General features: G+C 41.9%; 2 protein-coding genes across 3 annotated transcripts in view; one reads left to right on the top strand and one right to left on the bottom strand.

Annotated features, from left to right (window-relative positions):
* The window catches only part of LOC142900070 (NACHT, LRR and PYD domains-containing protein 14-like), a 90,793-nt gene that overhangs the window by 45,027 nt on the left and 17,790 nt on the right, over positions 1–27,976 (top strand). The window contains exons 9-11 of the mRNA XM_076047942.1: positions 1,431–1,604; positions 1,960–2,136; positions 4,339–4,515. Of these exons, the coding sequence (XP_075904057.1) occupies positions 1,431–1,604; positions 1,960–2,136; positions 4,339–4,515 (528 nt within the window). The remainder of the gene's footprint in view (positions 1–1,430; positions 1,605–1,959; positions 2,137–4,338; positions 4,516–27,976) is intronic.
* On the bottom strand, positions 23,904–25,564 carry LOC142889826 (uncharacterized). Of its 2 annotated transcripts, none has more exons than XM_076028586.1 (4): positions 25,436–25,564; positions 24,906–25,061; positions 24,598–24,690; positions 23,904–24,258 (listed from the first exon to the last, which is right to left on the bottom strand). In XM_076028586.1, the coding sequence occupies exons 1-4, from the start codon at positions 25,535–25,537 to the stop codon at positions 23,965–23,967; spliced, it is 645 nt and encodes a 214-aa protein (XP_075884701.1). In that variant the 5' UTR covers positions 25,538–25,564; the 3' UTR covers positions 23,904–23,964. The 2 variants fall into 2 exon arrangements, with proteins under 2 accessions (XP_075884701.1, XP_075884635.1); XM_076028520.1 differs by having other exon boundaries at positions 23,904–24,261.

Genomic DNA, 27,976 nt, shown 5'->3' on the forward strand with positions numbered 1-27,976 from the left:
AGGGAAACACTGAGTTGTGACTTTTAGCAGCAGGCTGCCAACACAGGGCTAAGTCAGCTGCTTTGTGTTGGATGGTGAGTGCAGTGAAGCTTCTCCACTGGAGTCCAGGATGGAGATGAAGATGTGACAGTGGCAGAATGAGGAGCTTTGATCAGTGTGAAGGATTCATGCAGACAGTCAATCAACACAATCAACACATTGAACACACAAACACATCACATCCTTCCTTCATTTGGCAGCAGACAATAAAACAGCAGTTGGATCAAAGTTGCAGTGGAGTCCAAAGAGACGCCAGTGAAGGAACTCTGATCCAGTGGAGCTCCAAGCTGCAGTGACTTTACACACAACTGAGCATCATGTTGAGTTGAAGCAGCAGATCAGAGCAACACTGTCAGTCACAACAGGACGTGTTGACACTCAGTGGCTGGAACACACTGGAGTGTGAAGCTGCACTGAGTTCCCTGGTTGAGGAGACTGCAGTGGAGACACTGAGGACCTGCTGATGAAGATGATGGTGATGATGATGATGGAAGCAGCTGATCAGATGTTAAACAGTCTTTAGTCACTTTCATAGTCAGCAGAATCTCACATGTCAACCACAACTTCTCTCTCTGCTCTCCTTCATTGCAGCGATTTCACCAAACGGATAAACACAGGCATTGAACTCTCAGAGGTTCAGTGTGCAGTGGTGTCTTCAGCTCTGAAGTCCAGCCCCTCCCACCTCACACTGCTGGACCTGAATCTCACCACCCTGGAGGATCCTGGAGTGAAGCTGCTCTGTGCTGGACTGCAGAGTCCAAACTGCAGTCTGGAAGTTCTCAGGTCAGTTCCTGCTTTCTACTGGTGGACAGTATGTGTCAGCAGATGACAACTGGTGTGTAACGCTGCTCAGTGTGAAGACTTTGAAGCAGATATTAAAGACTCATCTAGACAAAGTGGATGTTGTTGATATTTTCATGTCAACAATCTGCAGCCAGAAAAGACTTTGGATGGTGGAAGAAAGTGTGGAAAATGTCTCCAGTCACTTTGGAGCTCAATGGAAGTTGTTGATTGGTGATGAAGTTCACATGACTGAGCAGAAGATCCTGTGAAGAAATATTAGAGGCAGATTAATAGTGCAATAGTATTTCTTCATCTTGTCCTTTGAATGTGTTTGACTTGTCACGAGATTCTGAGTGAAAACAGCCACAAGCACACAAAGGACTCACTGATTATTTTCCATCTTCACTGCTGATTGGCTGCACACTGACTGACACACTGCTCTTGTTATTGTGTTGACAACATGATGAGTATCCACACTGGCACTGGCACAATGACTCGTTTGAGGGAATGACTCAGTGATCTGAATATCTGGATCATCAACAGGGAGAAATGACTCTTAATATGACATTTACACCATGGAAGAAATCAAATATTGATTCTTTATTCAGGTTGAGTGGCTGCAGTTTGTCAAAGACCAGCTGTGATTGGCTGCTCTCAGCTCTGAAGTCCAACCCCTCCCACCTCAGACACCTGGACCTGAGTAGGAACCAGCTGAAGGATTCATCAGTGAAGGTGCTGAGTGGTTTTCTGCAGAGTCCAGACTGTAAACTGGAGGTTCTGAGGTCAGTACTGGTTTGGAACCAGTGGATGATGGTTTCAGCACCAAACACAGTTCATCACACATGTTGAATAAACATTAAACTGAAGGTTTATTCATATCAACATGACATCCAGAATATGAAAACTTCATTATTTTCTTGTTTAAAGTGAAAAAAAAAAAAAAAAAGGTCATCAGTGGTCATGTGACCAAAAATCATTTACACACACATTAGTTTTGGACTGAGGATTTAATTTCAAGGTGACATTTTCTGTAGTTGCAGATTCTGAAGTCGACACTTCACTTTGATGTTCAGAGTGATGACACCCTGGAAAAACTCTCCATCATTATAAACTCTCCATCATTTATTCTCTATTCAGGTTGGAGGGTTGCAGGTTGTCAGAGATCAGCTGTGATTGGCTGTTCTCAGCTCTGAAGTCCAACCCCTCCCACCTCAGACACCTGAACTTGAGTGACAACTACCAGCTGCAGGATTCAGCAGTGAAGGTGCTGGGTGGTTTTCTGCAGAGTCCAGACTGTAAACTGGAGACTCTGAGGTCAGTTCACCCTCTTCACTCTACAACTTCTATCACTCTTGTTGTTGTCGTCATGGTTTTCACTTCACTGCTGCTGGAAATTCAATTTGCAGTCACTGGTTTGTGTTTGAAATGTCTGAAACCTAGTTTAAAAGTACAGTGAGCAAATTCTGTCACCTAGTGGTCAGATGTCAGATTGTAGAGCTAATTTGTTTGTTCTCTCAATACCATCTTCCCTTTTTTTTCTTAGACATTTCACTTTGATGTTCAGAGTGATGACACCCTGGAAAAACTCTCCATCATTTATTCTCTATTCAGGTTGGAGAGCTGCAGTTCGTCAGGGATCAGCTGTGATTGGCTGCTCTCAGCTCTGAAGTCCAACCCCTCCCACCTCAGAGACCTGGATCTTAGTGACAATCAGCTGGAGGATTCAGGAGTGGAGCTGCTGAGTGGTTTTCTGCAGAGTACAGACTGTAAACTGCAGACTCTGAGGTCAGTTCACCCTCTTCACTCTACAACTTCTATCACTCTTGTTGTTGTTGTTGTCATGATTTTCACTTCACTGCTTTTGGAAATTCAATTTGCAGTCACTGGTTTCTGTTTCAATTTGAATATTTAAAGGTCACCTATTATACTAATTTTCGGGCTTTTGTATTTGATGTCTGGCCCCTCCAGAGCAGCAACACACGATTTTCCGCGCTGAAAGATTTTTAGATTTGCGTATCTCGCGGCTCGTTTCCTCGTATTTACTGCATTCCGCGAAAACGCTCTGTTGCACTTCACTCCACCCCAGCCTTGCCGGTACACGCCCGGGGTCACACTCTTCGTCGCTGCTGAGCCTCACTTCCTCAGTTTGCCGGTGCGGGAGTGAAGAGGAAACGGCAAACTTTACGAAAAAGGCACAATTTAAACACTTACTGTCGTGAAGGCTTCACTCTTTAGCAGCAGTTTAGCGGCTAATCCAGCTTCGTAGGGACCCATCGTAGGCTGAGTTACGGCCGCAAGGCGGACCGAAGGTCCCTGGACGTTTTTTGTGCCTTCCGTGTCCCCGGAAATATATTTTACTTTGTGTACTGACTGTGTTTTTGTTTTGTATTTTTGCGATTACACATTTTAATAGGGCTTAGAATGATTTCGTTTCATACTGTTGACTTTTATCAAAACACTGTCCTAGCAGAGAAAATATGTACGCTGAAACGGTCACTTCAGTCATAGAGTCGTTTATTATTAGACAAGAATATCTGCAAAACTTAAGTCCACACCAAGCATAAAGCAGGAAGAGCTCTATACAACCGATGTTACCATGCTGGCAGCGTGAAAATCTCTATAAGGAGTGAAACTTGCGAGTCAAAATCGCTGCCTCTTCAGTTTCGCTGTCAGTGAACACAACACACATAACAAGCAGTGCACGGAGTTAGCGGTGGTGGCTAACAGTTCATCAACACGATTCAGCGGTTGTACGTTGCAAGTAGTCTTAAAACTAATGTTGCTTGAGGTCACAATACACTTACAGTCCTCATACATGTTTTCAAATATTGCCGTGGCTGACTATTCTCTCGTCGTCCACCAGGGGGCCGAGTCGAGCCCGTCTCACTCCCGTTGCCGACCGGACGAGAGGGGTCTGGCTGCAGACCGGTGTTCCATCACATCCGCATTAGGCTGAACAAACCTCCAACATTTTCTCTGTTCGTTCCACTCCGACGGTTGTGGTCCTTGGTGCTTCGGTAGTCGCTCAGTATTTTTTATTTTATATTTTTTAATTTCCCTGACACCGAAAAAAAACATTTTCTTGGAGCAGCGCATTGCAGAATCACTTCCAGGGCAGAGCGGGGGAGGGCGGAACCGGTCCGAGAGGGTGCCGGAGCTTGTCCATGAAAGGAGATCTAGCACACAATTACGTAATTCCGTGCCCAGTGTTGAAAAAATCTCCGTGAACAGAGCGTTTAGAACCATGCCCAAAAATTTGCAGGGCTCACGTCCAAACGCATGAACGTCATTATTTGACGATATCGAGATCGTTTGACGATAGAGTTCAACATTGTAACACTTTTTAAAGCTCAGAAAAGTGGAAAAGCATCATAGGTGCCCTTTAAGGCACAGTCGGTAAAATCATGCTCACCCTCTCCCAATTTTTTTGATGCAGATTCTGAAGTCGACATTTTAGTTTGATGTTCAGAGTGATGACACCCTGGAAAAACTCTCCATCATTTATTCTTTATTCAGGCTGCATTGGTGCAGCTTGTCAGAGCTCAGCTGTGATTGGCTGCTCTCAGCTCTGAAGTCCAACCCCTCCCACCTCAGACACCTGGACCTGAGTAGGAACTTACAGCTGAAGGATTCAGGAGTGAAGGAGCTGAGTGGTTTTCTGCAGAGTCCAGACTGTAAACTGGAGACTCTGAGGTCAGTACTGGTTTGGAACCAGTGGATGATGGTTTCACCACCAAACACAGTTCATCACACATGTTGAATAAACATTGAACTGAAGGTTGATTCACATTAAAATGACATCCAGAAATATGAAAACTTCATGTTTGCTAAAACAGGTCATCAGTGGTCATGTGACCAAACATCATTTACACACATTAGTTTTGGACTGAGGATTTAATTTCAAGGTGACATTTTCTATTGTTGCAGATTCTGAAGTCGACATTTCACTTTGATGTTCAGAGTGACGACACCCTGAAAAAAACTCTGCATCATTATAAACTCTCCATCATTTATTCTCTATTCAGGTTGGAGGGTTGCAATTTGTCAGAGCTCAGCTGTGATTGGCTGCTCTCAGCTCTGATGTCCAACCCCTCCCACCTCAAACACCTGGACCTGAGTCAGAACCAGCTGCAGGAATCATCAGTGGAGCCACTGGATGATCTTGTCCACAGCAGAGACTATCAACTGCAGAGTGTGAGGTCAGTACTGGTTTGGAAGCAGTGGATGATGGTTCCAGCACCAAAGCCAGTTGATCCCACAGCAGAGGTCCAGTGTTCCCAGACACAGTGTGAGAGGAGGATGGTGACGTCCAGCTGCTCCTCATTCATCCAACATCTGCTGCCAAACTGCTTCTTCTCTCAGTTCACCACCCAATTATTGATCAGTTCATCTTCATCAGGCCTCAGTATCAGTCCAACACTCCATGGTCACATGACCTTCATATGTTCCACACTTGACATGTGACTGAGAGTCTGCTTCTTCTCACCAATCACTCCATCATCTCCATCAACAGTCAACGTCTCTGTGATGATGCGTTCAAGGACCGTGAGTCCTGACTCCTGCTGTCTCTTCTTCTCTCTGCAGGTGGAGGTGAGGGAGGATGAGGAGACTGAAGAGGAGAGCTCCATCTAGTGGTGGCTGACAGAACTACAACCAGTGGAGATGATTGACACGCCGAGGCTCTGCCCCTCCTCCACCTGCAAGCTGCACACACACACGCACACACCAGTCCTCCTCCAGTGGACGCGGGAGAAGCAGGACTTGGAGCAGCTGGTCAGTGAAGGCAGCAGCAACACAACCACTGGTTCTGCTCTCATCATCCACGGCTGGAACATCTCAGCATGAAGGTCTCGCACATCAACAACACACTGATCTGCTCTCACTTGAGAGTTCTCCATCCAACTCCACCTGGTTTCTCAGGTGAAGCACAAAGATGAATTTCTCGAAGTCTGACAGCGTTATTAAGGTTGTGTTGTTGATATCAGACATTTATTTCTGGTTTATGAGTTTATAAATAAATCAGATATAATATGTTGTTTCATTTGAAACAGACAAAGTGATTCATGACAACTGTGATTGGGACTAAAATCATTATTGAATTATAAGAAAAAAGAAGTTTCTCTCAAAAAATAATTTATGGTTTTTATCCTTGTGAGATGTTTCTGTGGAGATCTGAGAAGATCGTCAATGAATCAGAAGGAAACCAGATCATTTATTTTGCTCTTCTCTGTCTCAGGTCTTTTCTGGCAACACATCTGTTTGTTCATTTGTCAAAACACTCATTCAAATTTTCCTCCTATTTATATGATCAGAATCAACCAATTCTTTTTTTTTTTTTAGTTTTTAAAACTGAGCTCAAACATTGTATTTCAAGGATTCATTATTCTGACAATCAAAACCATCATAAACTCTGACCTGTGTGACCTTGACCTCAACTGATGTTCATTTCTGCTGTTTGAACATTTTCATTGTGTATCTTCTAAAGTCTTGTCATGGGGATTCTCCATACATTAATAACTGGTTAGAAGTGTTTGATCAATAGGCCACACCCACTTCTCCATTAGGTCTCAACATAAACCAAATTAATAATCTAAATCAATCTCAGTCTTACAAACAATTCAGTTCAAATAGAATTTTTCCCCAAGAAAGCAATCATGCTTTATAATTAATCAGCAGCAAATGAAACAGTCTGGCTAGAAAGTCGATAGAACATCAAACCAGGCTCTTCATTACAACCTCTATTACTCTCCAAATAATTCACTCCAATAGAACTGCACTTGTCCTTATCTCACATTACATCAGATCACAAGGACAAAACAACAGACAACAATCCAACTCATCCAACCACACACTCCTTCACTGCAAAGGATTCTGGGAATCCCAGACTTTTCAATGAGTATTAAACCTCCATCATCATTTACAACTTCAAGATCATCACTCCATTACTTTTTAACATAGTTTATACCTCAGTCTTGGAAAGACAGAGTATGTTTTTTTTTTTAACTCCAACATCAAACAAATATTAAGCAATAAACAGGGCGACCATGTTGTCAACATACATACAGCAAAAATATCAAACGATACTCAAAGAAAACGAGAAAATCAATCAAAACTTCATCAATCTCAGACTTCTCTTCACATCTGTATTAACAGAACATTCAGTTTTATCACAGAGTCTCTCTGTCAGTCTGAGGCTTAATTTCTATATGTTAATAACACCTCGACACATTCCCACTGGTAGCAGTGTGGTTTTCCAAGGCTGGAGAATCTCAGAAGGAAATTTATAAAATCACATAATTTTAGCACCCAGAGGCCAACATGTGTGTGTTGCGCCAGACCAAAGGGGGAATCTGGACCAGCAGCAAGGGTCACACACACTAGGAAGCACTGTGTAACGAGGTGTTTCGGTTACCTGTGGATCGCAGTCATGCACCACACTTCAGCTGATGTTCGTCCTAATTTTAATGTGAACTGCACATGCGCTGTGTCAGCTACTTCTTCACTGGATCCTCTGCCTTTCCACAGCACCATCTAGTGACAAATGGGTATCTTTTGAAACGTGTGTGTGAATGTATGTCTGTGTGAAATATCCTGTCAAAGTAAATGTTAAAATAATTCAATAAATATGAAAAAAAATAAATAAAAATAGGGGTGGTGTCTGTTTATAAAAAAAAAAACTACAACATACTACACCCCAACCTACTACATATGGACAAAGAGACACATGGTCACCCTAGATGATGTGTTCTAGGCCATTAGCAATGATGGACAAATATTTCTTTATTTTATTTGTCAGTCACTTAGAAATCAACCTGTTTTCTAACACACAACATCGTTCATGTCATTTTATCCACAAAATATATTCTGAAATGTTTAAAAATGAATGATTGATAGTGTGTGCGCACGCATGCACACACGCACACACTTGTCACGAGAAAAGCAGCTGAGTGCAGCCGTCATGGAGGGAGAAGCGGTCTGAGCGCTACCTGCGGCATCGACCTTCGGCAGGAAGGACAGATGCTCCTTGTGGTCTTCAGACAGAACCAGCAACATCCTTTCAAACACAACCTGACTGTCGAGATAGGGCCGTACCGGAAGACATACAACTCAGTCAGTACGGCGGCGGACCTGTTGGTTGGAGGCGAACTCCGCCTACTTCCTGGTTTCGTCATTTCTAGGAGCTACGGTATCCAAGTTGAGACAAATGTCATTGCACGTATCTACTGCTTCCAGGTCATGTGATCATTTGACTGAAAATTAGTATGGCATCATAGTGCTCCAGTACACCTGTTGTGTTTTTCACATGTTCAAATCATTCATAAATGTTATATGATGATCTTAGCACTTTAGCTGAATATATATTAGGTGCTCCGGCTTTCTCCCACAGTCCAAAAACATGCATGTGAGGTCAATTGAACACTAAATTGTCCGTAGGTGTGCATGTGAGTGTGAATGGTTGTTTGTTTCTATGTGGCCCTGCGATGAACTGGTGACTTGTCCAGGGTGTCACCCTGCCTTCACCCTAAGACAGCTGGGAGAGGCTCCAGCAGAGCCCCAGACCCTGAATAGGAATAAGCGGGTATAGAAGATGAATGAATGAATATATTAGGTGGCGTGATATTGTTAATCAAACCAGTGTTGTAACATATTGATATGTCTCTCTTTAATGCCTGCTTTATACAGTATACCCACACTTTTACTTTGAAAACACATCAATCCTACTCCTCTACAACAGAAACTTGTAAAGTCGATTTAAGTGAAGTGACAAAGTATTTCTACTTTGTCACTTGCCACCTCTGGCCACAGGTGTGTGTGTGTGTGTGTGAGAGGAGTTCACTTCACATGGACGCCTGTTCTTGTCTTGCCCCAATGGCGGCGCCAGAGAGCTTTAGTTTAACGGTGCAGTGGTTGGTGGAATAAAGTGAAAGTAAAGAGCAACAGAACAAGAGTACCCAACTGCAGACCCATGGGCGCCGCCATTACTCCAACCCCCTGACTCCACGCCGGAACTCCACGCCGGAAGTTAGTTAATCTTTTTTTTAAATATAGTTTTTAATAATTGCGCAAAACAGTACAAACAAAAACAAACAAACAAACAAAAAAAACCCAATAGCAACAAACACTATTGCCGGACATGGGCTCCACTATAACTTCTATACCGTAACTCAACGCCGGAAGTTACTTGATCTTTTTTTTTTTTTTATGTATTTTTTTTAATAATTGCGCAAAACAGTACAAAAAAAAAAAAAAAAAAAAAAAAAAAAACCATAGCAACAAAAACTATTACCAGGGGGTTGCATACATTAAATATTTTTACGGTTTGCACAATAAAAATAATTGTAGAAGGCAGATAGATTCAGGGTCTTGAGAGCTTTTATGTTACTATTATTTTCAAATAATTAATAATTAATATACGGTTGGACATCGTTCTCAAATGTAAGAAAAAGGGTTTTAATGCATTTTTTTTTTTTTTTTTTAAAGGAAATGGTAAAATCAGGTTCAATATAAGAGAAAATCAAATTATAGACATCGACTCAGCGAAGTTAAGTTAAAAGTAATTTAAAAGTAAATTTGTAGGCTACTATAAAACAGTTATATAATAGTTCAAAGCTCACAATCACTAAGTTCTACCAGAAAAATTAATAAAATGGGACTTTACACAACCAAATAAACAGAGCACTTTCTGATTAGGCTGTAGTTGCAACATGCACACACGGTCAAAACAAATGTCATACTTACTTTCACATTAACATATGGTTACTATTCATTTAGGTCAACAGCAAAAATAAAGGCACTATAAATCCTTGCTATTGTGAAGTGTATCAGGAATGGGCAGCAATGTGAATATAAGCACCTGATCAAAGCCTTCAGTGACTGGAGTCACAAGAACTGTCCTACTGAAAAACCTCAAAGACCAAGGAAATAATAATAGATTTCTTGCAGATCCAAGCCCCCTCTTCAGCCAGAGTACCAGTGGGGAAGCCCTCAAGGTGGTGCCAAGTCATAAATATTTAAGTGTACAGCTGGATAATAATTTGAAGAGGTCCCTAAACAGAGACACTCAATAAATAAGGGCAGAGATGCCTCTTTTTGTTAAGGAAGCCAAGATCTCTTGACATCTGTAGCAAAATGCTGAAGATGTTTTGTTTGTGGTGGCATGTGTGTTGTTTTATGCTGCAGTCTGCTGGGGGGGGAGGGGGGGATTGTTTTAGGTTTCTGATGTGTTCATCTGCCTCTGCATCAAATTCAAACACTGCACAGACACAGCTCCCAACATACTGTTTTTTTCAAAGGCACAGAAAAGCAGCTTGGCCAAATGACTTCAGTCCTGCTGGTTGATTTTTCATCCAGCAGGGATCTCCAGGGACAAGCATTATGAGTAAAACAATGGCCCCAGAAATCACTGCAACAGAACAGGTATTTCCTGCTTCTGGAGAGGTCTTCAGTATCCCATTTTGTAATTATATGCATGAAATAATTCTATTTAACCGTTATCAGTTTTCTGTTCATTCTATTTTGTTTCTAAAATGTAATAAAAACAATGTCATGTCATACTGGCAATAATAATTTGACTAGAAGTTCGCACAATGCCTTTATTAAGAAAACTGACCAGAAACAAAACGCTTACAGGCTTCAGTGGGCCGTTGTGGTGGCGGGTGGCTGTAGAGTGGAGGCTTAAAAGCTGCCACGAGCCAATGTCCTCTCGGCATTCAGCCTTGTCATCCCGTCATTCATTAAGACTTTAATAAAGATCTGAAACACAGTGACATGATTCAATCAAACCTTGTGATGCTGTAAAGGCTCCACTCAATTTTCTTTAATGATTTCCAAACAAATAAAATTGACCACCCAATAATTTCCTTCCATTTCCCAAGCAAACTTGATTGACCTTCTTACCTCAGTTGGGTGCCTCATGTGAGTGTACCTAAACCGGAAGTAGAAGTTAATCGAAGAAAAAAAAAATTGTTTCATTTTATTTTATTTTATTATAATCATCATCATTATTTTGCCAAACCGAAGCATTTTTCAAAGCTAAGACCGAGGACATTTATTTTAATTTATTATAATCATTATCAACCTTTTCAAAACCGAAGCATTTTTCAGTGCAGGACTGTCGCAACCCGATCTGAGTACCTGCTCGAAGTGAGTCGCGCAGGCGCAGTTGATGCGGGATTGGAATGCGCATGCGCGGATTTATCAGACGTTTTCCGACACGTTCCTGATGTGAGTCTCGTGTTTGCACCGGAAGTAGAAGACAAGTTTCTATTATGAACGAACACTATGTCAATATTCCCCAATATTCACCGATTTTTGACAGTTGATTTATAGGCGTTGTGTGCGTCGTATAAGGAATATACTCTCGCCAAATTGTGAGATAATATGATGTGTAGCCAAGATAGTCAGCTGAGCGATTGGAAGCATATCACTAAATGCTAAAATGTTCCGTTTTTCTAAAAGTAAACACAATATATGTCATACAACATAATATAATATAATATAATAAAAACAATATGTCATCACTCTTTGATAGAGATGTCCTGTTAATAACTTCTGTGAGGCCAGGTTTAGGTACACTCACATCGGGGAGAGTCGGAAAACAGTATTTGAAACAGTCGTAAAATTGTCGTAAATCCGTGCACGCGCATCCCACTTCCGCATCAACTGCGCCTGCGCGACTCACTTCCAGCAGGTACTCAGATCAAGTTGCGACAAGGGCTGTGTCTCAATTCAGGTTCTGCACCCTTGAGACCGAGTGTCCTCCGTCTGAAGGAAGCGTTCGTAGACTTCCCAGCCTAGAAGGACGGACCAAACCCCGCCTCCCCGGTAAACACTAGGGACGGTCTAGCCTTCGGCGTGTTTCCTCGTTTCGTCACCGCCGTTCCCTCCGGCTGGCCAACCCCAGAAGTGACGTTTTTATAGTATCAAGCTAACCATTGGTTCGCCATCTAACGATGCCGTTGGATGATCAAATAAATAAAATCCTACGTTAAAAACTGGATACTTTATGTGAAACGTCAATATTTAGATTTATATGTCGTGTCTTAACCAATACATGCCGCTAATTTCAGCTGACTTCCCAGGATCCCACGATGCTTTGCAGCAGCACGCAAAGCACCGTGGGATACCCAAGTGTGCGAAGGATAGTGCGGTGTATCCTTGGAATCAGCTAAAACGAGTGCGTATTTCCGAGGGCGCATTTTGAGTGTCCTAAGCACCCTCGGGAATTGGGACAAGCCTTCACGCAGTGCTATGACGCAACTTCCTTCCAAAATGCGCACTTCAAGGGCGCAGAACCTGAATTGAGACACAGCCCAAGCCTCCTCAGCGGGAAGAGGAAGTAGCTTCAGCTCTCCAGTGACTCAGAGATGTCGCTACACTGCCACCTAGTGACCAACCAAGGGAAGTTAGCTCATGATAGTTGAGCGTACACATTAATCATTCAATCAATCAATCAAATTTTATTTATATAGCACCTTTCATACAAAGGCTTGCAACTCAAGGTGCTTAACAGAAATTAAAATCAAATATTAGTGAAGATAAAAGAAAAATAGAGCAAATACCATCCACCCATGTCCTCCCAAGTCACATACAGGTTACCACCCCCCCACCCCTCCCCCACACGCACACACACACACACGCACATACAAACACACACAAAACATCCCAGAAAACAGTTTAAAAATAAATAAGTAAATACATAAAAAATGTCAGTCAATCAGCACAATAAAAATTGAAATGGCAAGGCACTGAGAGACCTGTAGTAGGAAACAGCCACCCACGGGGATCATCCATACTGAGAGGGTCCCTAGAACGATGAGACCCCTCCCAGTGAGGAGACCCCCTACAGGGAAACGCTGGAGCTAAAAACAATACAGGAAAAGGAAGTTAAAAGAATAATAATAGTAACAATAATGAAAATAAATAAAAAATAAAATAAATAATATAAACTAAACTAAATTAAAAAACTATAAGATTGTAAAAAGTAAAAAGATATACAGGAAATAAGATAGTAAAGATAAAAATAAGATAAAATATTCAATAATCCTAAAAGCTTTAAAGCTAAAAAGCAAGACAAGTAAAATACAAATTAAATAAATCACTTAAAAGCCAAACTAAAAAGGTGAGTCTTAAGCCTCCCCTTAAAAACATCAACAGTCTCTGCAGTCCTGATTCCCTCTGGCAGGCTGTTCCAAAGTTTCGGACCGTAGTGGCTGAACGCAGCCTCTCCATGGGTTCTGGTCCGAACACTTGGAACAATTAATAGGCCGGTTCCAGAGGACCTCAAGATCCGCGAGGGCTGATAAAATAAAGGATATCTGATAAATAAGATGGTCCAAGACCGTTAAGACACTTGAAAACTAATAAAAGCACTTTAAAGTCGATCCTGAATTGCACAGGGAGCCAATGCAGTGATTTTAAAACTGGAGTAATGTGATCCCGCCCCCTGGTCCTAGTAAGCACACGAGCGGCTGAGTTCTGAAGTACCTGTAAGTTACAGATAGTTTTTTTCGGTAGACCAGAGAGCAGGGCATTGCAGTAGTCTATCCGACAAGAAATAAAAGCATTCATCAGCACCTCTGTGTCTGCCTGGGAGAGAAACGGGCGGACTCTAGCTATGTTCTTAAGATGATAAAAACCCGTCATTGTGACGTTTTTAATATGCGCAATAAAACTAAGCTCAGAGTCAAAAATGACGCCCAGGTTCTTTACAGATTGTGTTGGTTTAAAATGATGAAGTTTTGGTAAAAGTTTCTCTCTCTTGCCTTCAGGACCAATAACTAAAACCTCTGTTTTGTCCTGGTTGAGCTGTAGGAAGTTCGCTGCCACCCATGACTTAATATCTAAAATACATTTTAAAAGGGTATCAATAGGCCCTGTGTCATCAGGAGACACAGCAATGTAAAGCTGTGTATCATCAGCATAAGAGTGGAAGGTGACGCTGTGTCTCCTGATGACATCCCCAAGGGGAAGCATGTAAAGATTAAAAAGTACTGGACCTAAAATTGACCCTTGGGCAACCCCACACTTAATTTTATGTTTTCCGGAGGAACACGCATCCAAACTTACGAAGAAATAGCGATCTGTGAGTTAAGAACAAAACCAGTTAAGAACAGCACCAGAGAGGCCCACCAGGTTTCTGAGTCTGTTTAATAAAATGTGGTGATCTACTGTATCGAAGGCAGCGCTTAGATCCAGTAGCACCAGGACTGTGAGTTTATTTGAGTCCGCATTACACCTCATATCATTTAAAATCTTTACAAGGGCTGTCTCGGTGCTGTGGTTCATCCTAAATCCAGACTGATATTTCTCTAAGATGTTGTTTGTACTTAAAAAATAATTTAATTGGTTAAAAGCAATTTTTTCTAAAATCTTACTTAAAAATGGCAAGTTGGATACAGGTCTGTAATTGTCAAGAATAGTTTGGTCTAAATTGCTCTTCTTCAGAAGGGGCCTCACCACTGCCGTTTTAAAGGCAGCAGGGAAGACACCCGTCTGAAGAGAGCAATTGTATAAAATCTGTTCTTCAAAGAATCCATAAAATGTCTTTAAAAGTGATGTGGGAATTGGATCTAAAAGGCAGGTTGTTGGGTTTACCTGGGAGAAAACTCGACCAAGTGTCCTTGCATCAACCAGGGCAAAACTCTCCAGTCTTTCCTTGGATAAAAATGACAGTCCAGATGTATTAAAAGATACATTTTGATGCGCTAAAAGACTGGACCTGATGCCATCGATTTTACCTCTGAAGTGGCCTGCAAAGTTCTCGCAGAGAGCGTCAGATGGCATCTCTGGGGATTTTTTAAGATTATTATTAGTTAAAAGGTTGAAGGTGGAGAAAAGATACTTTGAATTATTTTTGTTTTCTATGATAAGTTTTGAAAAATGGGAGATTCTTGCCTGTTTGATTGTATTATTGTGACATTTTAGTTGTTCATGAAGAACTTCATAATGAACGGTGAGTTTGCTTTTTCTCCACCTTCTCTCTGCACTCCTGCATTGTCTTTTTGATTTTAAAATCTCTGGTTTATGTCTCCACGGGGATAAAAGCTGCTTTGGTTTAACAGTTTTTGTTAAAAGTGGAGCCACAGAGTCTAATGTGGATTTAAGTTTGCTATTAAAATTTTCAACAATAAAATCACAGGGTGCAGGTAAAATTTCAGCAGGAGTGCATTTTAAAACCTCAATAAAATTTGCAGCCACCTCAGAGGTAAGGCAGCGTTTCCTCACTGTTCTCACCGGGGCTTCCTGTTGGTTAAAACTGGCAATGTTAAAATACACACAATAATGGTCGGACACGGCCAGATCAACAACAGAGGACACACCAGTGGACAAGCCATAGGTTATGACTAGGTCCAGGGTGTGTCTCCTGTTGTGAGTAGGCCGTGTGACATGCTGGTTAAAATTCATGCAGTTTAAAAGGTGTAAAAACTCTCTTGACAGTGGGTCAGAGTTGTTGTCGATGTGCAAGTTAAAATCGCCAGTTATTAAAATTCCATCATAAGTTGTCAGTGTGATTGATAAAAGGTCGGAGAGCTCACTGATAAAAGCAGTTGAGTAATGCGGGGGTCTGTATACATTAATGCAAATAATTGGTGGACTGCTAAAAACAAAAGCATGGTACTCAAATGATGAGTAACTGTTAGAAACTTCCTTTGACATTAAATTGTTTTTAAAAATTGATGCAGTTCCACCTCCTCTCTTACATCCCCTGATAGAAAATAAAAAGCTAAAATTTGGTGGGCAAGCCTCGGTCAGGACAGCTGGAGCCTCTGTGCCAAGCCATGTCTCTGTTAAAAGCATACCATCTAACTTATTATCTAAAATCAATTCATTTATGATAAAAGATTTGTTTAAAAGGGAGCGCACGTTCAGCACGGCCAGGTTAATGGTCGTGCCAGACGTGCGCGCGTGACCACGGGGAGATAAAATGTGTGGATATAAAAGATTGCTTCTGTTAAAACCAAATTGTCTGTATGTCTCGGGGGAAAGTCTGCCTGTAGCGTGGGTTGTGCGGTTGTGGGTTATGTGTTTGTTGCGTTTATATGGTCGATGATTCATTATTACAGGTATGGGAGCAGGTGTTGGTGGAACAGCAGTAGCAAGCTCAGTCCTATCAGCACTAGGGAAGCGTGCTCTGTGGGAGGCGCTGCAGGAGGCAATGTCCACAGGGTGCTCCGTAGAGGAAGTGGTCGGCACTGAGCAGGGGGTGTGACGCGAAGACAGTCACGCAGGTGTGAGAGATGCTGATTGTATGGTGTATTGGATGTTTGAGGTTAACGTGCGGCTACCTAATTTGTTTGGGTGAAGTCCATCATGACGGTAAAACGACGGGCGATTCCAGAATAAATTAAAATTGTCAATGAAGTTAAAACCAATGGTGGTGCAGGCGGCGCGGAGCCAGGAATGAAGTTGCCTGGAGTCGACTGAACCGCTCTGCTCCGAGGCCAAGTGTTGGGAGAGGACCACTGATGAAGATTGACATCCCGCAATTCTTCAGGGCCACAAACAGATCATTAAAGTCACACTTTAGCAGCTCGGATTCCCGACGACGCACATCATTGGCTCCAACGTGCAGGACCAAACGTTTAATGGAGTGTGGGAACGACTGCAACAAGTCCGGGAGTTTGTTTTTAATGTCATTGACGGTGGCTCCTGGAAAACAATGAGTGGTGGCATTGAAGAAACTGACTTTTCTAATTATGGAACTACCAATGATGGCGGTGGTTGGGGCAAACAGTGGCTGAGGACGAGGGGCCGAGCGCTGGTGCTCCGTCGGTGTCACATCGTCGGCGGAGGCTGGGGTCCCGCACGACTCTTCAAGACCCAGAGTGCCACCAGAACGTCGCCGCACCCTGAGAGCAGCCTCCTTCACCAACCTGCGCCGAGAGGTGGAGGTTGCGGACCTGACTGAAGGTTCCAGCGCAGACGACCCAAAAGCCCGGGCCGCTGGCAGTGGACCAGTCAGAGAGGAGGCGAGATGGTCATTTTGGAGGGGAGGGAAGTCCTCAACACTCAAGATGTCATATTTGTTGTCCATCTGAAGCTCACAAGGCGGAGCAGGTAACGGACTGGGTCGCGCCCGCCACCCTCCCAGCACTGTGGACCAGGGCTGTTGGTTGGGAGTGGAGCTGTTAGCTCGGAGCCTCGGATTGGGGCTAAAAGTGAAAGCTGCCCTCGCACTGCCGCTCAGCCATTTAGGCTTAGCCCCCTGCACCAGCCACGTATCCTCCCGGATGGAATTAAGTGGTGGAATTGAAGACGCTAGCCCAGGTGTCGTTGCGGCAGGCGGTTCGTCGGCGCGGAGCTGGGGAGCTAGGGCCGATCTCTCAGCCGGAGCTGAGCCAGTGAGCCCGGGATCTGTGTCCATGGAACCGGGACCGAGAATCGGGATGGTTGAATCCAGATCCGCGAGTCCGACTGAATCGGGACCAGTAGGACCCAGGCTAACAACAGAATCCAGCCTCATCTCTTCATCCCTGATCCAGTAGAGGTTGGAGATACGCTGCTCCAGCTCCGCGATCTTCTGCGATTTGTGGATACAGCTGTCACACTCGTGTGGGGAGGTAAGTGGAGCCATGCGGGGGGCAGGCGGGACAATCTGGAAACCAGAAAAGAAACTCCGGCAGCAACAGTGTAGTGCAAAACGGCGTAGCTCGTAGCTCTTTTACTGGTGTTTATGGCTGTGGGCCGCAGTGGAAAACTTACATGCGAGGACTCCAAAGAGGAGTCCGCTGCGTTTTGTTGTCTTAGATCAGAGTGGGTTTAGGTCCGGCAAACAGCGAAACTTACCAGCGCGGGCCCATTTCTGGGCCCGTTGAGGTGAAAACGTATCCTGGATAAAACTTTGCCAGGTATCTGCAGATACTCCGGTGTCCAGGAGTGGAACAGAATGTGAGCAACTGTTGGTGCTCTGTTATATTAGTCTCTGGTAAAAACTCTGGATGGTATTTGTGCCCAGGGTGGAGGTAAAAACCGCGGCGTAGCAATATAGGTCAGAGCCGAGTGTGCTGAGTGTGCCTCACGGCGGCCATCTTGACTGAATCGAATGCTTTATGTAAATTGGCTTCTCCTTCAAAAAAAGAAATGAACACCCAGAATGGCATTCAAACATTACAGTTGTGATATATGTTTTTATTATATAATAAAAACTAGAGCTGTCAGTCGATTAAAAAAATTAATCCGATTAATCGCATGGTTTTCCATAGTTAACTCACGATTAATCGCAAATTAATCGCATATTTTTTTTATCTGCTCTAAATCTACCGTAAACTGATATTTTTCCATTTTTTTAATAATCATATCAACATGGGAGTAGGCAAATACTTGCTTTCTGCAAATGCAGCATGTTTATTCGTGTTGGAGCAATGACAAGTACTACTAACAAAACAAAAGATGCACAGGGTAAAAAAAATAATTATAAACTCAAGCCCAACAAAGATAACAGATGGGCATAACTGTAACATTACATAGTAATGATTACTAGTACTACCAAAATTTGTATATTTTACTTTTCAACCCGAACTTGAACTATTCATCCCCTTTTTTCAGCAGCCATTAACACAAAAGGATGACCCGAACTCAGGTGTCCATCTCAAGACCTCTTTCATGATCACTGACCGGCATCTCTAGGATCAAACAGACGTATTTTGATCAAGTCTTCCTCTGTATGTGTGTGTATTTGTTTAATCTCTCTCGCACTCTGATACAATGTACTGACAAATATAACATATACAAATATTGTTGCGGCGAACGCTCGTGGCGTCCATTTCGACCTGGAACAATTAATTGGCCACCCGCATGCACCCAGCGAATATAAGCGGAGCGCGCCAGCAGGGGCGTGGCAGAGCAAGCGAGAGCGAGGACGCCAGTCTGCAGGAGACATTCGCCGGAGCGAAACCGCGTACGGAGCTGTGCAAAGTGCAACCGAACTTTTGAGACTGAACAGACAGCCGGTAAGACCACCAGCCATGCTGTTCAAAGACTGCTACGACTGCTAGATGTTGCACCTGCGCCGCATCGCGCTTGTTCCCAGCACCGGCGCAGGAGGACACGTGGGGCATGTAGATCGCACTTGTTTAGATTTAATTTAAAATGTCACTGCCTACTGATTGGTAAACATAATTAATAAATAGAATAGGTAAACTTAATAGTTAATAATTAAACCTAATTGACTAAATTAATTGGTTAAACTTTATTTATTTATTATTAAATATCCATTGTAAATAGTATATGGTGTGAATGTGTTTAATCAGTTGAGCCAATTTAACTTGTTTCTTTTGGGTTTTTGTTAAAGGTTTTTCACCTGTAAATGCATGAGGGCAGGGATCAAAAAGAGGAAATAAAGAATGAAACCTGCAACAAAGTCCTGTGTTTGAGTGAAGCCCAGCAGAAACGTTCAAGTTCGGTGCCTTTTCCTCTCAAGTGTGGGAAATGCACAGTCCAAACGGAGAGGAACACTTGACAAATATGATCGAATTTGTCATTCGGTTTTTATTTAGAAAATTCACCAGATTTTCTCGTTTTTATTTTGAGCGACTTCCTGTACTATTGACGAGGATTGCTCGCGGCTCGCGCACAAGATAGAGCAGACGCCGAAACGACAACTGCATGGCGCGAGCCGCGCGCTTGTTCGCGTCTAGTGTGAACCACCACATCGATTAACGTGGGCGCTGAATGGAAGCGCTCGGCGCTTCGCTTCCACGTCCAGTGAACTGACGTTAAATGCATGGCGCGATCCGCGAGGGGAGCCGCGCACCTGTTCGCGTCGTACATTGATTGCACATGGGCGCCGAATGGAAGCGCTCGTTTCCATTTACAATTGACGCCTTATCCATGTTAGTCCTTCCTAGTGCTCATCTACGCTCAGTGTCTTTTTCTTTTTTTTTTGTTGTGTTTACAAGCCGGCTGTAAGCGTGTGACTGTGTGCTGTGAGTCAATTCATTTCCCGTTTTCACAATGTACGGAGCGGCCAAAGGTTCAAAAAGCACTGTGTGCGTTAATCGCGTGATAAAATAAATTGTCGGCGATAAAGCAGTGTTGAGTTAACGCGTTAATAACGCGTTAACTTTGACACCCTTAATAAAAACATATATCACAACTGTGACCAAACACTGTGTGTGCGTCACACTGACACTGTTAATAAGAATTACTGATGTAATTTTCACAATGTTTATTCTCTCTTCTGTAAACGTGCTGAACTTTGACCCCAAAGCCAAGGTTCTCTCAAATAATACCCCTCTAAAATATAATTTCCTTTTACATTGAACGACACAACAGCTGAAAAAACTTCAAGCAACAACTACAACAAATAATAATTGAATAACTAAGAAAAGAATGTGCATCTTTTAAACCCTTACAAACAACAACAACAGTAACCAGTGTGTTTTTCCAATGTGAGCAGGAAAAAGTTCCAATATTTGTGTACAAATGTAGGAAGTAAAAGTTAAAAGTCAGAAATAAATACTCATGTCAAGTACAGAACAACAGAGACTTCATGAATTTCTTCCAGCAAAAAGTAGAAGATATTAGAACTGAGATTGGGAATTCTTTGTCTTCTTTGTCTTCCACTGGTCACATGGCAGATCTTTCTCAACATGGCAACCCCAGTGTTTACTTTGGGAGTTTTCGGCAAGTTGGACTCTCTGAACTTGATTCTCTTGTCTCCTCTGCTAAGTCGACCACTAGTCTGTTGGACCCAATTCCAACCAGGCTTTTAAAGGAGGTTTCCCCATTGCTTCATTGTGTCATTCTTAGAATAATCTTTCAAATTATAGGCCAATCTCGAACCTTCCGTTTCTCTCTAAGATCTTAGAAAAAGTTGTTGCCAGGCAGCTTGTGGACATCTTAAACGACAACAATCTACTTGAGGCTTTTCAGTCAGGCTTCAGAGTTGGTCACAGCACTGAAACTGCACTGCTTAAGGTGAGCAATGATCTCTTGTGTGCATCTGACAGAGGTCTTCTCTCTGTTCTGGTCCTCCTAGATCTCAGTGCAGCATTTGATACAGTTGATCACATCATTCTTCTTAGGAGATCAGAGGATGCTATTGGCATCAAGGATCGCGCCTTGGACTGGTTTGGATCTTACTTGTCCGACCATTTTCAGTTTGCTCATGTTCGTAATCATTCATCAGAACGTAGGAGGGTTCGTCATGGTGTCCCTCAAGGGAGAAGGGTCCAGCTGCAGACTCGGAGGAGGCCGTTTTAGGCAAAGGCTGTTTCAGGCAAGGCTACTTTGCGTCGGATGTGACGTCAGAAGGATTCGGTCCCAACCCGAAGTAAGTCAAACGTGGAGTTTATATGTTTAAAATGCGCTGTAAATGTGAGATAACTTAACTGCAAAATGAGCAAAAAGCCGTAAAGAGTTGTCTTATGTTAATGTTACGATAACAATAACGACGGTGGTATTCAGTCCGTTAACATCAATGTGAACTTTATGCTAGCTTGAATCCCTGCAAAACGAACCTGTTACTCTCACATTTCGTGATGGTAAAACATAAACCGCCAAATAATGTTATTTTTAAGTTAAGTAGAAATATTTTAGCACGCCCAGTTGTTAAATAATTAATTGATATTATAACTACGAAGAGTGCGTGTGTGTGTGTGTGTGTGTGTGTGTGTTGTTTTCTCAGAAGCTCTATTTTTAATGTTCCCCCTCTTTTTTTCTACATGGGAAAAAAAGTACGGGGTAAAAAACATGTAACAGTGTATGATATCCTATTATTTTCGACTGCAGTTATTTAAAAAAATTAAAAAAAATAAAAATATTTGTTTTTTTTACTAGCATGGCCATACTTAATTATGTGACATGTGGTGCAGATAATTTACTCAGATGTTGTATATTAAAATTATAAATGGTTATTGAATAATTTTTCAATTTAGTGTTCTGTTAGAGGGTATACCATTTACAGATGTGGGCTACACAATGCATCCATTGCCAGGCAATAGTGCCTGGTACCCTTTATGAAACACCTTAATCTGAGCAAGCAAAAGCACCCTGCTGTGATGGCCACATGCTGTTTCGAAGGTGCCTGCGTCTCCACGACCCACCGCTGCCCAACCCTCAATTGAACAACTTTCTACTGACCCACCCGCCACTGCACCACCCTCTGCTGACCCATTGTTACTGTCATTTGATAATTATTTTTATGTTTGATTACTGAGTATTTCAACAGAATAAAATCTAACATTTTTTTTTCAACTTAAGGGTGACTCTTAACCTCTTGCTACATTATAGATCATGCAGCCATTACGAAGAGAATTGCTCCTCCTAGACTCTCAGTACCAAAACTATCCATACGGGTTTGCCGATGGGGATTACAGAGCCCTGTTTAGGTTGACCGATAAGACACACTGCATGCAGAGTTCACTTAAAGTTATGTTTTGACTACGTTCCTATAGCCTGTACTTAAAGCAAAGTATTCTTCTGTCAATATATGTATGTTTTCACCAAGAAATCTTGCACAGCAAATTGACGCTGGGGAACACCACGCCAGGTCAGAACCAACGACTGTGGGGTTTTTACACTCATGGTTAGACGCCTATAGTGAAAGAGAGAGAGATAAAGTGTTATTGCAAAAGGAGTTTTTGTGTTGTTGTTTTTTTAACAATACACTTCTTAAGAAATAGACATGGGTCATTTAATTTATCAAGTTATATATTTTGGCTGGGATGCAAATTTAAGTTTTATTTGATGTATTTATTTTTTAACTTTAGAACAGTTTCATAAAGCCTTATGCAGTATGCTAGTATAAAGTCTTTTTAATTTGAATTATTAGAATGCATAGGAAGACAAGTTATTATAATTAGATAGATAGATAGATAGATAGATAGATAGATAGACTTTATTGATCCCCTTGGGATGACTCCCTCAGGGAAATTAAGATATTTTATTATGTTATAAACCTTATGACATATTAATTTTGCAATGTCTCAAAAGTGTAAATATTTTAATAATATCTGGCCAAACATGATTTAATTCTTAGTTTACTTGTTGAACCTGTTACACCGACTATAGATTGCCCGGTGTGTATTGATATTGACAATCTGAAACAACAGCAATTTGACAGTTGAAAATCAAGTTGCCCCTGAGTTTCCGGTCTAAATCTACCGCTGCCTTTTCCGGGACCTTTATTTTGAAAGTCATATTGCTCTAAATCTAACACTTCCACTTCCGGTCTAAGTCTACCAGGACCTTTATTTTGAAAATCAAGTCGCTCCTGAGTTTCCAGTCTAAATCTACCACTGCCACTTCCGGTCTAAGTCTACCCCTGCACTGAAAAAAATAACTTGTAAGATTTACTTAATAAAATCCTCGTAACTATTTGCACTCACGGTAAGTAAGTAAAAATCACTGCCGTAATTATCATTACATTTCAGTCACTAGTGTCAAGTAAAATATACTAACCATTAAAACTAACGTTTTTGATAATATTAAGTAACACTTACAAAATTACATGAAGCACATTTTTGGGAATATAAAGTAACTCTTACTACATTACAATCAGCATCATTTTGAGGGTATCAATTAATTCTTATTACTTTCCAGTAAGCAACTCCTACTCCATTACATATTTGACTTTAGTTATATTTGGCTACAGTAATCAAGTTACTCTCATCCTAAAACTAACTAAATCTTACATGCAGTTAATGACTACTTTAGTAAAAAAAAAAAAAACTTTATAGGTTTTTGGTTAGTCTTCACCTTTAAAATCATTTGACAAAGATCCCAGCAAAAGGTTCACAAACGTGCTTAGTCTGAGGCTTTCAAAATGATTTATTGGTATATGTGAAAGCATCACCAAAGCAATTAGAAATGAAAATGGCATGTAAAAAAAAAACATCTAACAAACATGCCTGTTGTTTAGCATCAGAACACAGCGTCAATATAATTATGGTTTGTGAGTAGACTCTATTAAATGGCAATTAAAACAAACTGCACAATCACAACAGTGTCACCAATAATGCATTTTTTCATGAAATCTTAACTTGAGAAGTAAGTGCAGACGTCCCTCAACACATTTAAGAAAGACAGCATTATAACAAGCAATGAACATTTTGGAGTTGACACCAATGCATTAATTCAAACAACACTTTTTTTTTTACCCCCAAGACCATCTTCTTCCAGCATGTGTATTAGCAACATTCAAGACAGCAACCTAACCTTCAAAGTGTGCACTTTTGGGGAGAGCTTGATCCCATCCAGTTCAAGGAAACGTTTCTGAAATACCTCGAAGGTGTAGCGCAGTGTTTTCGGGTATGCCAGGTTAAGGGCATAGACCAGTCCCATGAGCAGCAGGCATACATTGGCAATATTGCGACATCCAGGCAGCATCTCCATGCCTTCAAGGATGATGGATGCATCCACCGGGTCCTCTCCATCAGCACCATCGATGACCAGAACCTTGATGACATGTAGAGTGACATCACTGCAGTTGTCCTGCTGCATTTAATTGAGAAAAAATGACAAAATGATATGAAGAAACAGATAATGGTTTCAATCATTTGAAGTTACTACCCTTTCCTTCCATTATCAGAGCAAAAATATTTAGACCATTAAAATGGCACAAAGCAAGCTTAATTGAGTCTATTTTCAAATTAATCAACATTATCTGGTCAGTTCTGCTGTGGATCCATGAAGAAACTGTGAGCTAGTGGGATAAGTTTTGGTGTCAATGATGAATGACGTGCCAGTTGATTGGCATCTGTTTGCACATGAGCTGCCTTGACTAAATGTACTTGTGCCTGTTAAAAAAAACAAAAAAAACAACAACTATACCCAGCAATTGTCGAAAAGGTCCCCCTCCTTCTCGCCAAGGTATAGGATGAGAGCACGGATAACTGCGTCACGTCTTGCTTCAATGCTTAGGTTCTATGGAAATATTAGATTAATACTGAATCAATAGTGCATACAGTACATATGTGTATGTTCCATGATTTTCAGAGATCAAGCGAAATTAGTGGTAAATACATGAAGCTGCGTGCCAGGATTGGTATCCACTGTGTGTGTGTGTATGTGTGTGTGAAAAAGAGTTAAGAGACAGAGCGATATACTGAGAGTGGGTCAGTGGCAGAGAGAAAACACACCTGACTCAGTTTACTCAAGAGTGGCCTCAGCTTGGTTCCCATGCAACCTCCCTTGGTCTTCATAAAGGCAATGAGTTTTGGTGTGTAAAAGTCTAGTTTTGAAAGGAATCGATGCTCCAGCGGAATTGTTGTAATTCTCCTAAACTCCTCCTTGATCTGAATTGACATAAGATAACAGAGGCAATGACAGGCAGACATGGCAGAGACGTTTAGAAGGTTTAAGATCATCATGGGAATCTGCATTGATAATAACGGACCAACACTACTAATTTAACTCATCTCACTCATTTTCAGTGACATGCAGACACTATATGATTGTCCAATGGAAGGCGGCAGCCTGCCATGTCAATGTGCAAAATTTTAGCTTGTTTAAAAGCATATCAACAAGCACCAACTATGCATATTGACATGGCTGTCCAATGACACTTGTAGCCCAATTAAATAGCATCTTCCAACAGTGCCTATTTTTTCTGCAAACAGCTGGTTAGTTTCCAATTGAGAAATTAACATTTCGAGACGCCAGTGCTTACCTCTGCTTCACAGAACAAGGCAGGCCATCTCTCTTTGAATTCGGCGACGGCTGGGCTACCTCTCACCACCTCAAGCCGTCGAATGGAGAAGGTTTTGGCCATTTTTTCTTGAATGACTTTTTTGTTGTCCTTCTTAATTTCATTCAGAAGCTCTTGTCTCTCAACCTCCAAGTGGATAAAACGGGAATTAGACCAGACCCATACCCCCACACAGACTATCGTACTTGTCGAGACCCAGACCAACACACACTGTCCCTGCTCCCACACCGAAACACTCACATCCACACATCTAGACAAACATACCTCTAGACTGTCTCTAGTCTCTCCACTAGGATGTGGAGGCAGGTAGTTAACTTCACCTCCTCGGTCTCTTGCAGTTCTTCGCCGCGTGTTGCTCTCCAATAGGCTTTCTTCTCCAAGAATTGATGTCCAGCTCTGGACATGGTACATCTAGCCTTCTCATTTTTGACCGGTAGTTGGCCATCTTGTATTTGATTCGCTGCTGCCACCCGTACAAGCCGGAAAATGAGGTGCCTGGCTCCCTCAGGCAGGGATGCCTATTTACCAGGGCTTCTGCAACTGCCGATATTTGCAGACCAGTGGGGTAGGCTGTGTAGTGAAATATCTCCTCAGCAAGCTTCTCTAATACATCAGAGTTCATGCTTGGATTTTGGAGAAGAGAGCAATCGCTTTTATAGGCCTTGTTTCCTGCTTCAAGGCACATTTCAACATGAGGAGAAAAGGTTGGTATCACAAAGTCGGTTGGCCACGGTTTGGATCGAAACTCTGTTGACTGATCTAAAATAATGGTGCTGTCGGATGAAGTAGATGTGCAACTGTCATTCAGGGAAGAAGATTCCTGTGGCTCAGGTTGAAAGGAATTTCCTGGCTCATTATTCAAAGGACTGAATGTCACAAAAATAGGTTCTTCGTTTTTAACTAATTTGATGGTGTCTTTGTCTTTGATCATTTCAGTTGACAGTAGAGTGAAGAACTGGCCATCAAATTCTTTGTCCATGTACATTACTGTGAAAGTGCTTTGGAGTTGGAAATGTTCATGGGCTGCCGCCAAGAGTTCATCAACAGTGTCAGGAATTCCACCTGGCAATGTTAACTTATGTACTTGAGTCTCCTCAATAATGACCCGAAGTTGAGCAGGGGCAGACATCATCACAGTCATGTGCAAGGACAACTGCAGTAGAAATAGAAGACAAATTGATTAGGCAGCAAATATCTTTTTAGATTATAATGGCCTGTAAGTTAAAGGGTCACAGTCAACCCTCTTGTATGCTTGCTATTGACAAAAAAAAATATGGACGCATAAAAAAATGGGTTCATGAAGCTATTAAAATGATACTTTACCTAGTGCGACAAACAGATGTGGTGTTTCAGAGAGACCATTCGATTGCCTCCTACTGCATAGGCAGTCAGTGGGTACTGGTCAGTGAGTTCAGACTGTTTAATTACTTTGAATGTGCTTGTGGACTCCAACTTGAAACATCTAAAATGCTCCCAGAACCATGCACTCTGCAGTTTGAGTACAAACACTACACTGTCATGAGCAATTATGAGTTGGAGTATTTCACCAAAGTCAGGCAACCCCCCAGTTGAGCCATATGCCACCATCATGCCAATGCCATAACTTGTTCCCTTACAGTCTATACTGTTTGTTGAATAAACAGCCTTCTCCTCAGGGAGTCTCAGTTGTAGAAATTCTTGAATGTTCTCATTTAGAACCTCAAATGGAACTTTTGTCATCCTTGAGACTGAGACAACTGTTTCTTTAATTTTTGCACTATGGAGATGGTATGCAATCATGTGCTGATGTTTCTTAGCCATGGACTTCACAATATTACGGAAGCAGCAGGTCTGTCTCACTAACTTCTTAAAGAAGTGGTGCAAATGCTTTAATAAGCTGTGGGTAATGCTCTATAAAATGGTGTTTAGGGATCAACCTTTCTTGTGGAAAAACTGAGAAAAATCTATGTCTATGTTCAGCAATTAGGCTATCTAAGAGACCAATGCTCTCATCTGTGTGGGTGGGTGACATGCACAACTCAACAATATCTTTGAGGGTCATCAACAGTTGCCACGCATCGTCATCTTCATGTATTCTGAAGCCAACCATAAGCGGAAGCAGCCTTAGTACGCACCAATTTTCATGAGCGTTGCCACCAATTGTTTTCTTGGAGGCAAAGGTAGGTACTATACATGTAGGACAATTTGTCTTGTCTTTCCCCTTGTATGGAAAATTCTTGATGATTGCATTCAGCTCCTCAAGAGAGAAGTACTTTTTCTTTATGAAGACGCATAAACACAATGCTAATTCTACAGGTACAATTCCCTCAAGTAAATTGTGTATTACATCAGGTGGGTAACCTGTTGTCACATGAAAGTGATCGAGCCGTTCTGTGATTGCACAAGGCCTTTTAACTCCATGGCTAGGGGTGTCACTGGCAGCAGCTGCTTCAACATCCAGCTGGTGTTGCTGTTTTGTTCTACAAGGAAATGAACCTGTCCGGACCTCTAGCTGCTGAAACT

Source organism: Nelusetta ayraudi, unplaced genomic scaffold, assembly GCF_046127955.1.
Source record: "Nelusetta ayraudi isolate G7.1 ecotype Tasmania unplaced genomic scaffold, CSIRO-AGI_Nayr_v1 ptg000001l, whole genome shotgun sequence".
NCBI lineage: Eukaryota > Metazoa > Chordata > Actinopteri > Tetraodontiformes > Monacanthidae > Nelusetta > Nelusetta ayraudi.

Bases quoted from the DNA above. Each gene is read 5' to 3' on its own strand.
- LOC142889826 (XM_076028520.1), bottom strand. From the start codon at position 25,537: ATGGCCAAAACCTTCTCCATTCGACGGCTTGAGGTGGTGAGAGGTAGC. The intron at 24,691-24,905 runs GTGTGTTTTCTC...ATATTTCCATAG, and splicing joins TCTTGAGTAAACTGAGTCAG to AACCTAAGCATTGAAGCAAG. The intron at 24,262-24,597 runs GTATAGTTGTTG...AATTAAATGCAG, and splicing joins ACCTTTTCGACAATTGCTGG to CAGGACAACTGCAGTGATGT.